The sequence below is a fragment of the Salvelinus sp. IW2-2015 genome, linkage group LG20 (genome assembly GCF_002910315.2).
Source record: "Salvelinus sp. IW2-2015 linkage group LG20, ASM291031v2, whole genome shotgun sequence".
NCBI classification, from domain to species: Eukaryota; Metazoa; Chordata; class Actinopteri; order Salmoniformes; family Salmonidae; genus Salvelinus; species Salvelinus sp. IW2-2015.
This window is the reverse complement of record NC_036860.1, coordinates 78,404,073-78,419,692: the sequence shown is the minus strand read 5'-3', so window position 1 is coordinate 78,419,692 and position 15,620 is coordinate 78,404,073. Positions and strand designations below refer to the sequence as shown.

Sequence of the window (15,620 nt, the reverse complement as noted above, 5' to 3'; positions counted from 1 at the left end):
CTGCTTTCCTTTCTATTAATGTATTTGACTCTTTCATATCGCTTGGTTTTCTCCATTCCTCCCAAAGTGCCTGACCGGGTGTGTGGACTGTCGTTGTCCTGTGGATCTAACTTGTTTTTAGTAGTTGCACTAGGCTATCCTGCTGGATCTTTGTGTTTTTGTTRTGGGACAGTTACTAGATTTTTACAATAAACTCCATCTGTGTTCCATTGTCTGACTGGGTGTGGTTTTGCTAAACTATTTGTACTGCTTTGATGCTCATGCACTTTACTCGATTAACTTAAATCTCACATTGTCAGTGTAGTCCCTTCTCAGTATTAATGAACGAACCACACACACCATCGTAATGTCTGACATGGTCCATTGGACAGACTTTATTACAGTCACTGATTCTACCGTACAGGATTGCTCATTCAATACTAAGAATGACAGAAAACAATAGAACACCACAATTATAGAACACTAAATAGTGACACCTTTAGAGAGCTGTAGAATACACATTCCTTCTAAATGTTAACTTAAAGATATCTAAATTAGTCATGTCAAGCATAAGTTACATTTCTTTGGCAACTTTTGTTCTGAATAATTTTTCCTTCACTAAAAACATTTCACCCAAAATGATCTGCATACATAATCAGAAATTCTATATAAATAGATGGTTCTACCAAATTCTGTTTTGAAACAGGAAAAGACAATCTCAGACAAAAGCTTTGGCACAGTGCCAACCCCTAAGATTAGCAATTGATTGAAAGATTGAACATGCTGATAGCAGGCCAGGATTAGATCCCCAGGCTGGATTTAACTGATCCTGTACTAAGATGGGATAGATGAGCGGCAATAGAAAGGTGTCTGTTGAGCTCACTAGRGGGAGTGCTATCAGTGCCTGGCCCTCTCACTGGCTCTGGTCTTCAGTGGGACAGTCCTCCTCGAACAGGGCCAGGGTGTGCTGCCCCAGGGGGTTGTAGAGGAAGGCGTCCACCTCTCCCCCACCGTTACTGGTCTTCTGGAAGTGGATCTCCAGCAGGTCCTGCAGGTTCTCCTGCTCCATGACGGCAGGGATGCCAGTCAACAGCACAGTACGCCCACACGCYGACAGCCGTGTCTGGTAGAGGGGCAAGAGGGGTCAGATTGGAGGATATTGCCTTACTGCAGATAGCTTCTAGACACTAATGGTTGGACTAGCTTGTCTGTAAGTTCCAAACAATGAGTTGAGCACCTATTATCTAGTGTATAGGGCCTTGAGTTTCCTAATTGTATAACAATCCCATTGTAGTTGTAACTTGTAACCAAACTTGAATGGGCGCACAACCACAGACTGATACTGTGTACGGTTTATAACATTACTCTCCGAATTGATGATTTCACTAGGCATAAAGGTATTTCTGCTGATAGTGTAGTTGGCCTATGATAAATTGCTTTTTTTATAGTCTGGTTATCATGGAGTTAAAGGGATAAACTCACAGCCATGAACATGAAATCTGCTTACCTGGAAACTTGTGATCTCTCCGTTCAGAAATGGAGTCACCTTCACACTGTGCTTCCTCCCTTTCTCAAACTCCACATCGTGGTACTGCTTGTCAGTCAGGCCTTTGGCAACTGTGGTAAACAATGCATAGTATGCTCAGTTAGTCAAAAGTTGTACATTTCTCATTATATAAAGTCAGAAAGAATGGACAGAAATAACAGTATGATGRAAATTCATTACTCTGAGCTTTTTCCCTTTATGAAGAAAACTACATTTTCTGACAGGAACTTGACTTGCGTACTATTGTTTTCTATAAAAGTGATGACCACGTTGCCAGAATCATGCAGCATGTCAGACTCTTCCACCTCCCCCCCTCCATTCTTGCTCTTGGCAAAGTGGATCTCCAGTTTGTCAAGTAAGCGGTCCTCCCCGGCCTTCTTGGGCAGGTTGGAAACCAGGATACGGCGGGAACATACCTCGGTGTCCATCTGAGGTAGAGAGACAGGTGCACACACAGACACTGGTTCACACAAAGGAATGCAATGACATACATACAAATTAAATAAACTAACTGGATGTAATCCAAGTTATTCTGCACATGACGCTGTTCATAACAGAGCCACAGTTGTTCAGGCCCTTGTATTGCACTCATTACATCATCTTCCTGACACCTAAACACTAGTGAATGGAGATGGGTCTCTGTGGTTGTACCTCTACTTGACAGGGCACCAGCAGCCGTACGAGCTTGGCCTCCAGAGTGATGGCACAATCCGCGCCCAGATCCACCTTATGCTCCCTCAGGCTCAGGATCTTCTGGGCCACTGTGGAGGAGAGGCGGTATAATAACCACCTAAATAAAAAAATAAAATAGGTGCTAGACAGAGTGAAGGTTTCGGTCTTACCTTCCTCATCCTCAAAAGTGATCAGTGCAGTGCCCTCCTCCATTGGATACACTATATGTGGCTTCACATCAAAATTGAGTGTGTTTGCACCATCACCCGTTTCTCCAGTGAACACAACCTTCTTTTCAGGCACTGCAGCAGTAGACACCTAAAACCAAGAGAGACAATCTTCAATAGTCAACTAAATCTCAACACACCTACTACAGTACACAGCCACACCAAGAMTAATAATACAGCTCCTTAGTTTTGGGGTKTKGCCCTACATCAGTCTGCTGCTTGAGGTGGTGGGTGCTCTCCTCCTCAAGCTGCAGTTCTTCCTCTGCTCTCTGGATCTCCCTCTTCAGTCTGCTCTCCTCATCATGCAGGGCRGCTATCTTCTTCTGCAGAGAAACATTACTCCTATCAGTCATTCAGGCAGAATCCAAAACCTCTATCAAGACATCTCAACCCCGCAAAAAGCCACTAAGTATAGGAAAAGAAAAATATAGCGATATCCTAAGACAAATGTTAATTCTAGTGTTGATCTTCGGTTTAGTGGTTTGCGAGAGGTTGTCATACCCTTTCAGAGTCTACATCTCTGGCTTGGTTGTTGTCATCCTCTTCCAGAGATATCCTCAGTTTGACTACGCGCTGTCTGAACTGTTTAGCAAGGTCCTCCTGGTCATCCCTGGCGCTGGACAGGTACTGCTGCTCCTTCAGCAACTGATTGTGTTGAACCTGAGAACACAGATTCTATGAGGCCCTTGAGCCATAGGCTACACTCACAAACCAAGGAGATTAAATATGCATTAATTATTATACAGTAGACAAAGCCTCTCTTTCTCTAACTCTCTCTATATATCTATATATACACACACACAGTGGCTTGCGAAAGTATTCACCCCCTTGGCATTTTTCCTATTTTGTTGCCTTACAACCTGGAATTAAAATAGATTTTTTGGGGTGTTTGTATAATTTGATTTACACAACATGCCTACCACTTTGAAAACAAACATGAAATAAGACAAAAAAAATAGAATATTTGAGCGTGCATAACTCTTCACCCCCCACAACGTCAAAACTTTGTAGAGCCACCTTTTGCAGCAATTAAAGCTGCAAGTCTCTTGGGGTATGTCTCTATAAGCTTGGCACATTTAGCCACTGGGATTTTTGCCCATTCTTCAAGGCAAAACTGCTCCAGCTCCAGCAAAACTGCTCCTAGTTGGATGGGTTCCGCTGGTGTTCAGCAATCTTTAAGTCATACCACAGATTCTCAGTTGGATTAAGGTCTGGGCTTTGACTAGGCCATTCCAAGACACTCAAGTGTTGCTTTTTTCTTGCTACTCTTCCGTAAAGCCCAGCTCTGTTGAGTGTATGGCTTAAAGTCGTCCTATGGACAGATACTCCAATCTCCGCTGTGTAGCTTTGCAGCTCCTTCAGGGTTATCTTTGGTCTCTTTGTTGCCTCTGATTAATGCCCTCCTTGCCAGGTCTGTGAGTTTTGGTGGGCGGCCCTCTCTTGGCAGGTTTGTTGTGGTGCCATATTCTTTACATTTTTTAATAATGGATTTAATGGTGCTCCGTGGGATGTTCAAAATGTCTGATATTTTTTTATAACCCAACCCTGATCTGTGCTTCTCCACAACTTTGTCCCTGAACTGTTTGGAGAGCTCCTTGGTCTTCATGACGCCACTTGCTTGGTGGTACCACTTGCTTAGCAGTGTTGCAGACTCTGGGGCCTTTCAGAACAGTTGTATATATATACTTAGATCGTACACAGGTGGACTTTATTTAACTAATTATGTGACTTCTGGAGGTAATTGGTTACACCAGATCTTATTTAGGGGCTTCTTAGCAAAGGGGGTGAATACATATGCACCCACCACCTTTCCGTTTTTTATTTTATTTTTTAAACAAGATATTTTTTTCATTTCACTTCACCAATTTGGACTATTTTGTGTAGGTCCAGTACATGAAATCCAAATAAAAAAAACATTTAAATTACAGGTTGTATTGCAACAAAATAGGAAAAATGCCAAGGGGGATGAATACTTTTGCAAGGCACTGTATATATATATTTTTATTTTATTTATTTATTTATTTATTTTATTCTGCAATTCAAATCAAACTTTGTCACATGCACCGAATACAACAGATGTAGGTAGACCTTACCGTGAAATGCTTATTTAACCAACAATGAGAAAGATTTAAGAAAATATTTACCAATTATAAAAAGTAACAATAAAATAACAATATGGAGGCATTATACAGGGGGTACCGGGTCAATGTGCAGAAGCACAGGTTAGTCGAGGAAATGTGTACATGTAGGTAGGGGTAAAGTGACTATGCATAGATAAACAGCGAGTAGCAGCAGTGTAAAAACAAATGTAAATATTATGTCTTATGGCTTTTCGGTAGAAGCAGTTAAGGAGCCTTTTGGTCCTAGACTTGGCGCTCGGGCACAGCTTGCCATGCGGTAGCAGAAAGAACAGTCTATGACTTGGGTGACTGGAGTCAGATAATTTTTGGGGCTTTCCCAATCAATATCCTTTCTTTGGTCAAATATACCTTGCATTTGCTGATAGCACGTAGGATTCCATCCAAGGTGTTTTGTGATACCTGGGTGTCTGTCATTAAGGAGAAATCCTGAAAAACAATTCCATTCCATTAGGTCAGCCGCCTGTTTATAAAAATGATAGGACTCACTGAAGATGGGGTCCCCCTTACCTCATCACACATGACTGTTGGAGAAATTGACGCTAATCTGTAAAGAGTATAAAATGTCGTGGAAAATGTGTTTATAATGAAAAAGAGCTGTGATAGATCAAAAGATCAATTAGTGAAAAAAATATCAGAATTGAGCTGGCTGTCTAAACGGAGCCAACGTCTCCACTGACTGGTGTAGGCTATATTTAAAAAATGATAAGTAGTTTGAAACGATCTAGTAAAAAGCTTTCGGTATTCATATAGGCTACACATTCCTTTTTGAGTCAGCCCAACTATCAACGCGTCCAAGTACCATTGACCGTTCATTTTAAATCTTTAATTAAAAAAGTATGACTCTTAACACATATCCAATCTATTTTAAATTAAAATTAGTTTAAAATAATTTAGTTAAGACAAAGCTGAGTAAACCACTTACCGTAGTTAGCTGTTGTGTAATGGTACGTCTTTTTCTTTCAGTTTCAGTTTCTTCAATCCGACAMGGCAGATTTCGACAAGAGGTAGGCGCTTGGGTAGCCCTGACGCGCACTCATTAAATCCTTGATTCTGCTCCAGCACAGCACTCAATACACCAACTTTTACTGAATATATATATATATAAACTCAGCAAAAAAAGAAACGTCCTCTCACTGTCAACTGCATTTATTTTCAGCAAACCTAACATGTAAATATGTGTATGAATATAACAAGATTCGACAACTGAGACATAAACTGAACAAGTTCCACACATGTGACTAACAGAAATGGAATAATGTGTCCCTGAACAAGGGGGGTCAAATCAAAAGTAACAGTCAGTAGCTGGTGTGGCCACCAGCTGCATTAAGTACTGCAGTGCATCTCCTCCTCATGGACTGCACCAGATTTGCCAGTTCTTGCTGTGAGATGTTACCTCACTCTTCCACCAAGGCACCAAGTTCCAGGACATTTCTGGGGGGAATGGCCCTAGCCCTCCGATCCAACAGGTCCCAGACGTGCTCAATAGGATTGAGATCTGGGCTCTTCGCTGGCCATGGCAGAACATTGACATTCCTGTCTTGCAGGAAATCACTCACAGAACGAGCAGTATGGCTGGTGGCATTGTCATGCTGGAGGGTCATGTCAGAATGAGCCTGCAGGAAGGGTACCACATGAGGGAGGAGGATGTCTTCCCTGTAACGCAGTGTTGAGATTGCCTGCAATGACAAACTCAGTCCGATGATGCTGTGACACACCGCCCCAGACCATGACGGACTCTCCACCTCCAAATCGATCCAACTCCAGAGTACAGGCCTCGGTGTAACGCTCATTCCTTCGACGATAAACGCGAATCCGACCATCACTCAAAACCGTGACTCGTCAGTGTAGAGCATGTTTCGCCAGTCCTGTCTGGTCCAGCGACGGTGGGTTTGCGCCCATAGGCGACGTTGTTGCCGGTGATGTCTGGTGAGGACCTGCCTTACATCAGGCCTACAAGCCCTCAGTCCAGCCTCTCTCAGCCTGCACTGATGGAGAGATTGTGCGTTCCTGGTGTAACTCGGGCAGTTGTTGGCATCCTGTACCTGTCCCGCAGGTGTGCTGTTCAGATGTACCGAGCCTGTGCAGGTGTTGTTACGCGGTCTGTCACTGCGAGGACGATCAGCTGTCCGTCCTGTCTCCGTTTTAGGCATCTCACAATGTATTGCCCTGGCCACATCTCCTTGCAGCATGACTAAGGCACATTCACAGAGACCCTGGGCATCTTTCTTTGTTTTTCAGTCAGTAGAAAGGCCTCTTTAGTGTCCCAAGTTTTCATAACTGTGACCATAGTATCCAAACAACCGTTCCACAGGTGCATGTTTATGGTTCATTGAACAAGCATGGGAAAGTGTTTAAACCCTTTACAAATGATCTGTAAAGTTATTTGGATTTTTACAAATTAACTTTGAAAAACCRGGTCCTGAAAAAAATTGACTTTTTTTTTTGCTGAATAGATTTCTCAGGTGTGCTAGTGGCTGGAAAACATGCATTCAGTAGCTTGGTGACCACAGTGCCATACTGATACCATTAGACCAATATGATAGTGTGGAAATGGATATGAGCAAAATGTTAAAGAACAAGCTTGAACTTTACTGCGTTTCCAACAAATTTCCACTTATGTTTTTACTTGTCAATGCCATGTTCACACAAGTCTGGTTGGGCCAATAAGTTAATTCATGACATTATCATTAACAAGCAGCTTTTGTAAACACCTTTCTATGAGGCAATAATCAGCTGTATTGCTTAATATCCAACACATCTTACACTTGTCAATAAAACCACAAATGAAAACACCAGTCAACATTTTTTATACATTTATTAGTGAAACCAATTAACGCCTAGAATCTAAGCTTCTGGAAGAACCATTTGTTCTTGCCCGTCTTGTACCTGTGGATAGAAAAAAAAACATTTYAGAAAAGGTTTACAATGGAGCTATTTTATTATCCTATAGTAGTTAAGCTACTTGTATCATGTGTCAGATATTATCAGGACAAAGAACCTGTGCATTTCTCACAAGTCCTGGTTCCTGGTATGRGAAAAGACTCACCTCTCCTCAAACTTAATCTTGGCCTCCCGTCTGGCTTTGCGTTTCAGGGCAGGGTCTCTGAAGACATCCTTGTTGACGACAGTTTTGTCCAGAGGAATGTCCACGGAGTATCTGAGCACAGGGAAAAACACAGCAAGAGGCTTAGTAAGACACCTACGTCAAATTCCTATAAAGGACACAAACGGATAAAACTTCATCAACTACTCTGAACATTCCAAGAATCAAGAATGAAAATCAAACCAAGCCATCTATCAAGTTTACTAATGTATGCAGAGTTGAAATGTGTTGAGAAGCCAGACTTCACTAGCGTGCTGACTTAAACTGTACTTTGCTGGCTCAGATTGCTCTTTCCAGCACAGCTACTGCAACTATGGTGGATATGGATACATAACCAGGCCAGCTCACTACAACATGGCTTAGGATTGTGAAWGGGTAGTTCACCACATCCAACAGAATAGGGTCCACTCTGTACACCATCTATACATTTCTTGACATTGCATCCTACTTAATAGATCCCTGTCAGTTTGGCCACTGCTAGAATACCATAAAAATGTAGACATGTTGCATGGATGCAATACTGCTAGTCATCTACAGTTTAGTCTCACATGTCAGCAGTTAGCCACCTAAACAACCATTACTCCCATGTCCACCTGGCACTGACATTTACATACATTTACATTTAAGTCATTTAGCAGACGCTCTTATCCAGAGCGACTTACAAATTACTGACCTGGTGGGCATGAGGTGATTGTAGTTGTACACCTTCACGAAGGCCTTGATCTTGGACCTCTTGGCAACCTTCTTCTTGCCCATGGTTGTGGTCACTTTGCGGGGGTAGCGGTCAATACCCGAGACCAGTGCGTGGCTATAAGGGCGGTCTGAGGTGCCATCATCAATGTTCTGTAGGAAGAGAATCAATATAGTTAGCTCTTCAGTTACCAGTGTTTATGGACCACATTGTAAGAGGATTATCAAAGCAAACAGTAACTAATCAAACTGGGAGTGAACTATGCATATTTAGCAATAACTCAGGATCAAACTTACCTTGACTATAACAGCTTTACGACCAGCGTAGCGCCCAGCAAGGACCATCACCACCTTCCCAGGTTTCATGAACTTGCCCATCTCTGGGTGACAAGAAGTGAGTTACAAAAGAAAAGCATTATTACTAAGACAAGACGCCATGGAATGGTCAATATTCACTGCTTCTAGATATCAGTAGTATCTTTGTTATCTACGGAATACCGGTATGCTATTAGCTAAACTAGTTACGTCAGCTTGGACGTCAGATGACCAATGACTGAACGCGATTGCAGGAGCAACAACGACGTAAATTAGCGAAGTCATGCAACGAAAAACAGTATTTTATGAAAAGTTAAATTACATGTCTTAACCAACGTTCTTTTGCTGTTTTTCAGCCTTGAGTAAATTTTGACTCGTTCTATTGTACATCCCAGCTAGACAGCCATCACTGTTTATTTACCTAGCTAGCTTATTAACGATACCATTCAGGTGAGATGTTGTATACATTCATGCAATTACATTTAAATAGGCAACCGAACGCCATTAACCGAGCACATTGTGGTTATCCGATTATATAAATGACATAACCGAAGTGGTTGGTTTTGAATCGACATGAACCTCATCAAGCCAGCTGCCATGTTGAAACGCTAGCTATATGGATAGCGGACACTATATAAAAGTACACCTTTTTCCAATTTAAATGTCAAATTAAGGGAAATTATCCCCAAACCCGGATCTTAAACGTATACTTTAGGGTAAAAAACAATTAAGAAGTATGTAAACGTCAGGATTTATCAAGATGGTTGAAGATTATTGTGTTGAGAAAATCACTCACTGGTGCTATTCTGTGGCCACCGCTAGCAGGAAAGGAAGTTGAGAAGATTTTCGTGACCTTTCACATCAAATCAACGATGCGTCATTTCCGCTGAGCGGAACACCTCCATGCTCAGAACTGGCATTGGAACGATTCTTTATTTTGGAACATCATTTTTTTATTTTTAAGGCAAGTCATTTAAGGACAAATTCTTATTTACAATGACGGCCTATCCTAACCCGGACCACCCTAGGCCAATTGTGGGACTCCCAATCACAGCCGGTTGTGATATAGCCCAGGATCGAACCAGGGTCTGCAGTGATGCTTCTAGCACTGAGATGCAGTGCCTTAAACCGCTGCGCCACTCAGGAGCCATTTATGTCAAGCTTATAAAAGGGAACCTAGTCAGCCCTATATTGAGTTTCTCTGTGACATGTGGCAATCAAGGTGTCCTATTCAGGTCGCAATTGCCAGGTCGCAATTGTAAATGAGAACGTGTTCTCAATTTGCCTACCTGGTTAAATAAAGGTTAAATAAAAATAAATAAATAAAAAAATTCAGTTGTTGGCACAGTTGCCAGTGTTCTCTGATGCTGCTATGCAAAGTGAAGGCCTGCAACTTGACTAAAGACAAAAGTGGCAGGCATCCTTATTACCCCTGTATTTTATATGACTTATTAATGTGCATTGACAACAAGTGTGTTRAAAGCAATGAATGGATACAAAWTGTGCATGGGCTGAAATAGGATTTTGAAATAGTTTATTTTCTCACATTCATCGTTATTGAACAACAACAATAAACAGCTGTATAACTTTTTCTCAATCTGACAAGTAGGGTATGCACAAAAAAACAAAAACAAATCAGAGACAGTAACTAAGTCTCATTTTTCATRCAGAAATGTACATTCCTTAGTAGTAGTATTGTGATGTGTGCGTGTCTATGTTTGTGTTAACAGTAGTTTTGACATGAGCTCAGTTTCCTTTCAAAAAGTGAAAGTAACAATGCAGGCTAAATGAAGGGGGTATTGATATTCACATTAACACCTCAGAAGTAGGGAAACCAAAGTATCCCTTTCGATGTAGGACAACCTGTCCTCCCATACACTACATGGAGATGCACAACAGTAAAGCACAGACCAGATCCAAGCATAGTCTGGTAGTGGTCCGGCTGAGGCATTTGCAATTTACTATACAACAAAATAGAAATAGATCTCAATACAATACCATAGACCATAAGAGAATAGAACAGAAAGTCTGGGAATAGCACTTAACCAGTAACAAAGTAGGTTATACCTTAATATGAGGAGGGTTGGAAAAACCATACCAGGGATGATAACAGTTTTCACTCATGTGGAAATGAACAGTATCTATGGTTTGTACATTCAGCTTTTCAGGATACACCCCATGTGATTCACATGTAATAGGAAGATTTCACTTCAAGTGGTTTTCATTCACCATTCAAAAAACAAATAGAAACAGATTAAACGATCACATCCCACAACCATCTTAAATATTGGACGATTAAATATATAATTACATATAAGCTAAATAGTTAAATCATAAATGTTATTATTATTATTTTTGAATCACTTCCWTTTGGACCAGTAAAGAAGCAGCAGTTAATACAGGGTCTCTACGTTATCCACCTTCTTTAAGACACGTTAGGCAGGTTCTGCTTATTTCTCAACGGAGAGACACTACATGCTGCATGAGTGATCATTTTGATTTTCAGAACACTTGTGAYATCTTTAGAATTTTGACCTCTCTTGTACATTCATTGGTGAGAGCATACACTGTTGCCATGTTCATTTGACCTGAGTGCATTGAATAGTGCGCGTCTTCTGTGAACACAACAGGGGAGCGATGAGTAACCACAGACAGAGARCAATGCTCAGTGAATGTGAACTGTAGTMACCCATATTATTCTCTTCCGTAGAGAACACAAAATRTACAGTTTAGTGACAGTGCAGGATACTGGTCTGTTTTTGCCCATACTACAGAGTATGGGGAGGGAATGACTATACATTTGGTCACATTGATGATCACGCATTCTATAGGTAATCATTATACAGTAGTGAATTACTGTAAAAGGCCAACCTCACGATATTATCTGCATAGGTCTGAGCTACTGTATCTCATCTCCATAGGGACAAGTCAAACAACATCACATAAAGGAAGTGTTTCCTAAGGGGAGGCAACAAGCTCCATATAATGCAATGTAACAAGTAATTAAGATCTTGATATGCTCCCTTTGAGTGGTTATGGGGGAGGGGGCATTGATAAATTAAATGTTAGTTACAGATTAGCTATATAAAAATCAGATTTGCTATATAATGCATCTCAACATTGCACACTTGATTTTTGTTGAACAGCTTTGCACGGAATTCATGCCATGTTTTTAGACAGGATGCTAACAAAAATGTTTTGACCCAATGACCCAAGATACATTTAAAGTAAAACGGATAAAGCAACATTAGCACAAATCTTTTATGCCAATTATAATTTCAGCACTTGAGRGAGACCCAAACCATGCCTTCCGGTCCTCAAAGGCCAGTTGATTGTATTATTTTTTACCCTTAAATCAGGCCTGGTAACCATGTGAGCTGAAAGCATGGTTTTAGGTGTCTCGACAGTCCCTTCTCAGAAGGCATCCTTGATGTTCTTGAGCTGCCTCACAGCCAGGTCCACCGGCAGGTTAAACTTGAGGTGGCTGATACGTCCCAGGATGCGCAGGGCTCCCTCGAAGCCTGTCTGGGCCATGTAGCTCCAGTGCTGGTAGTGCGGATGCACCAAGGCCCCTGACTTGCACAGCAGGTTAAGCCATGACACTAGCCTCTGCTCGTTCAGAGCCATGCATACCAGAGCCTTGAACTCTGAGTCTGCTCCTCGCTTGTAGCGATCATGCTCCAGCAACACTGAGTGAATAGCCCAGAGCAGAGACTGCTTGGGTGTGACAGTGACCGGATTGCCCACAACAGGTAGGCTGAAGGACTGCGAGAGTTGGCGGGCTGGCGACTCCACGAAAGCCTTGCCATTTTTGGAGTGGTAGTACTTGACAAAGAGCTCCCAGGGGTGGATGGTTGTTGGGCCAGGTCTGTAGGGCAGCAGGCAGGAGATAGGGGCCAGCACCAGACTCATGCCCTGGGAGGGGGAGTAGAGACCGTGGGCTAGCAGGTCTCTCAGAGCCATGGCCAGCTCCTTCCTCACTGAGGCAGTGAGCTCATCACGGGACCCCAGGGCCAAGCTGCTGTTGTAGCTGACCACGTGATCTACTGAGGGCTGTCTGCACGAGGCCTGCACTCGAACCCGGTCTACAGCCCCCTCCAGACGCTGCAGCAGAGGGCCGTAGTCCTGGCCCCCTTCCCCCTGYGACCACATGCTCTGGGGAACGTGGCCAGCMGCACAGCCAAACTGGCTCACTGCAAAGATCTGCAGCACAGCCAGGGCCCGCTGGATCAGCTGCAAGCCTGTCTGCCTCATCTTCTGGGCCTGCTCTGGGTCCACTATGRGCAGGAGAAGAKAATCRTTAGAACAGATGTATTGTGAGTGATGTTGTAGAGCCTATGATAATAATGCTGGGTGATAACTGACTTTTCTTCCTCCCTCCAGGGGCTCTGGTGTTGGGCCCTGCTGTCCTCGGYTGCTGGCTGKGTTYACCRTCAGACAGAAGAGGGTTCCCTACCTCATCTGTTGGGTAAAGGGAAAATACAGTAGTAAGTCAGAATATTGGTGGAATATTTCRGTAACAAAGTGTGTATTAGTGAGCTTCCAAGACACCTAACCACAGCCAACATGGCATCCCAGGCCCACTGCCACCTACCCTGGATGAAGTTGATGAACATCTCTAGGTCCCTGATCTGGGTCTTGAGCTGGTCCACCAGCTGCTCCTTGACCCTGGCTGGGTTGACTATTTGAGCGATGGCAGCGTCCACTCTCTGTCTTAGCTCCTCAGGCGTCAGGTTCCCTATGTCCTCATTGAAGTTCACATCCAGCTTCTTGATCAACTCGTCAATGATTACCTGGCAGTGGAAGAGTGGAACCGTCATGAGTATTACCAGGACATTACACATGGGRAGGAAACAACATTGTATCGAATAGACTTTTAGGAGACTTCTGGTACATGAACGGAGCCCTACCTTCTGTCTCTCCATGACCACAGACTGGGGCAGGGAGTCGTAGCTGCCCTCCTGGTAGGCATAGCGCTCCAGGTCATCCAACTGGGTCTTCAGCTGGACGATGAGCTCCTTCTGCTTCTCCCTCTGGACCTCCAGACGCTCCCTCTTCTCCCTCTCACTCTGTGTGGAGAAGAGAGAACACAGAATACACTGTCAGTGGAGGACTGGGGTGTACAAAGGGGACAGGGAGTGATGGGGAGGGTCTATACACAGCCCTTATTCATCATGCATGTTTACTAAAGACAGACAGACGAAACAGATGCTGGAGAGGAACAGAGAGCTGTAGCCATACTCACCAGGTCCTCCTACAAGTAAAGCATGTAGACACAGAGGAAATCAGAAAAAGAAAACCTTTAATCAAAGACAGTAYTACATAAGCRGGCATTATCTCGAAGGTAAATGGAGARCTGCAGGGAGTAAACAATGGGGTTTGGTTTAGTTGTGCATACAGAAGCTATTATTACAGAGATAATGATCTTCTGGAAGATGTTAACTGAGCCTGTGAGTCACTTATTGTGCTGATGAGATACCACCATTTTCTATCTTCCTCTGGAGATAACAGATTTCATGGAACAGAACAGAGAGCACAGCCTTGATGTTTTGATGCAAACCAAAGCCTTAATCATAAGCCAGGTAGTCGCCCGGATAATTTCAATTCCTGTGAGATGTTTGACAAGACGGTGGCTGCTACTGCCTGTGTGTGTGTGTGTGTGTGTGTGTGTGTGTGTGTGTGTGTGTGTGTGTGTGTGTGTGTGTGTGTACGCACAGGTTTCCGAGTGTTGCATCCCAGGGTGTGTCTGAGTCTATATGTGTCCAGTGGTCATCCTTACAGCTGTCCGACTGACACTGAATGACGACCAGCCTACGTAAGGGCAGCAACTAATGTGACCACCACAATCACCCCCATCCCATCACCAGGTATTACTGGTGGAACACTGTACTGACATTGGTGTAGGCCTAAATTGGTGTCTGTCTGTGGTCTGTTTTGTGGGGGACTAACATAACCTATTTTTCTACACATAATGGATAGCTTACATAATCACACAACCTCAAGCAATTGAGTGTTTGTGTTGACATAATTTTTCCACTTACTGAAGAGGAACCATTGTTTACATTCTTAGATCTATCAAGTCTGACCAGCCGTGGGCTAGATGGACTACTTACCGCGTTTTCGAGCTGTTGGGTATCTTGTGGCCTGCATCCCACAACGTGAGGACAGCCTTTGAAAGCAAACTCCTCCAGTTCTACCAGCATCCTCTCCTTCTCATCAGTCGGAGCGTGAACTATCTGCTTCAAGCGGAACTGCACTTGTGCAAAATGAGATGTCAACGCGAGGAGCGAGGAATTCAGCAGRCCCTGTTCGTCCTCCAGTTTCCTCAATCTTGCGGTCATCTCCGTCTCACCAGACACAGCTGAGCCTTTCCTCCTCGGCTCGACCGCGTTTCCCTTCCCGCTCTCATCCTCCGGACTGGCTACAGCGCCGACGGGCGCCCATCGCTTGCCAGCCCCAGCAACAGCAGCTTCGCTGTCCGAGGTTGACAGTTCCTCTGTCGACATGTTTGAAAGGTAATAAAGACAACGTTGTCCTCCGATGTTATTGTCAACTGGAAACGACGCTTTGTTTTATCGTTTATGTACACCGTTTTAGAAATTAAAATAATTAYCACCGATGAAGCAGGTGCATCGCCATCTTGAAAGATTCATAAGTCAAAGGGAGAGGCGGGCTTCCAGACGTCATAAACAGTGCCACGTCATCGTAAAAGCACTGATCTGGTGTGCATATGAACTGCCTGCAAGAAACAGCAATATGCCATTTTAACCTATCCGTAGCATAACTTCCAGTGGGGCACAATGACGAGAATAGTAGGAGTACGGTTTGTTGTTGTTTAATCCGGTGGTTGAGCAGAGTACCAATCTTGAAGAAACCATTTGAGTTATTCAAACTGGTGGAGAGAGTATTGGGTAAAGTGAAGGTTGTGAGGATCACGAGAGGCGGGC

The 15,620-nt window shown here is 43.4% G+C and overlaps 3 protein-coding genes and 1 long non-coding RNA gene across 5 annotated transcripts in view; 1 reads left to right on the top strand and 3 right to left on the bottom strand.

The window, feature by feature from the left end:
• The window catches only part of LOC139029520 (uncharacterized), a 163,118-nt gene that overhangs the window by 115,105 nt on the left and 32,393 nt on the right, over positions 1-15,620 (top strand). The gene's annotated exons all lie outside the window — the stretch shown is intronic.
• Positions 345-5,565, bottom strand: LOC111980718 (interferon-induced 35 kDa protein homolog). Of its 2 annotated transcripts, XM_024011626.2 has the most exons (10): positions 5,488-5,550; positions 5,073-5,109; positions 4,914-4,991; positions 2,926-3,084; positions 2,631-2,747; positions 2,368-2,515; positions 2,177-2,286; positions 1,767-1,953; positions 1,487-1,596; positions 345-1,102 (listed from the first exon to the last, which is right to left on the bottom strand). In XM_024011626.2, exons 2-10 carry the CDS (start codon positions 5,082-5,084, stop codon positions 893-895), a joined length of 1,131 nt encoding a protein of 376 aa, XP_023867394.1. In that variant the 5' UTR covers positions 5,085-5,109; positions 5,488-5,550; the 3' UTR covers positions 345-892. The 2 variants fall into 2 exon arrangements, with proteins under 2 accessions (XP_023867394.1, XP_070305781.1); XM_070449680.1 differs by lacking the exon at positions 5,073-5,109 and having other exon boundaries at positions 5,488-5,565.
• LOC111980725 (large ribosomal subunit protein eL27) lies at positions 7,362-9,560 on the bottom strand. The gene is made up of 5 exons (XM_024011637.2): positions 9,470-9,560; positions 8,656-8,738; positions 8,342-8,511; positions 7,612-7,722; positions 7,362-7,451 (listed from the first exon to the last, which is right to left on the bottom strand). Exons 2-5 carry the CDS (start codon positions 8,734-8,736, stop codon positions 7,403-7,405), a joined length of 411 nt encoding a protein of 136 aa, XP_023867405.1. The 5' UTR covers positions 8,737-8,738; positions 9,470-9,560; the 3' UTR covers positions 7,362-7,402.
• LOC111980712 (RUN domain-containing protein 1-like) lies at positions 11,708-15,322 on the bottom strand. Its single transcript, XM_024011618.2, has 5 exons — positions 14,787-15,322; positions 13,584-13,742; positions 13,268-13,466; positions 13,039-13,134; positions 11,708-12,950 (listed from the first exon to the last, which is right to left on the bottom strand). The coding sequence occupies exons 1-5, from the start codon at positions 15,177-15,179 to the stop codon at positions 12,088-12,090; spliced, it is 1,710 nt and encodes a 569-aa protein (XP_023867386.1). The 5' UTR covers positions 15,180-15,322; the 3' UTR covers positions 11,708-12,087.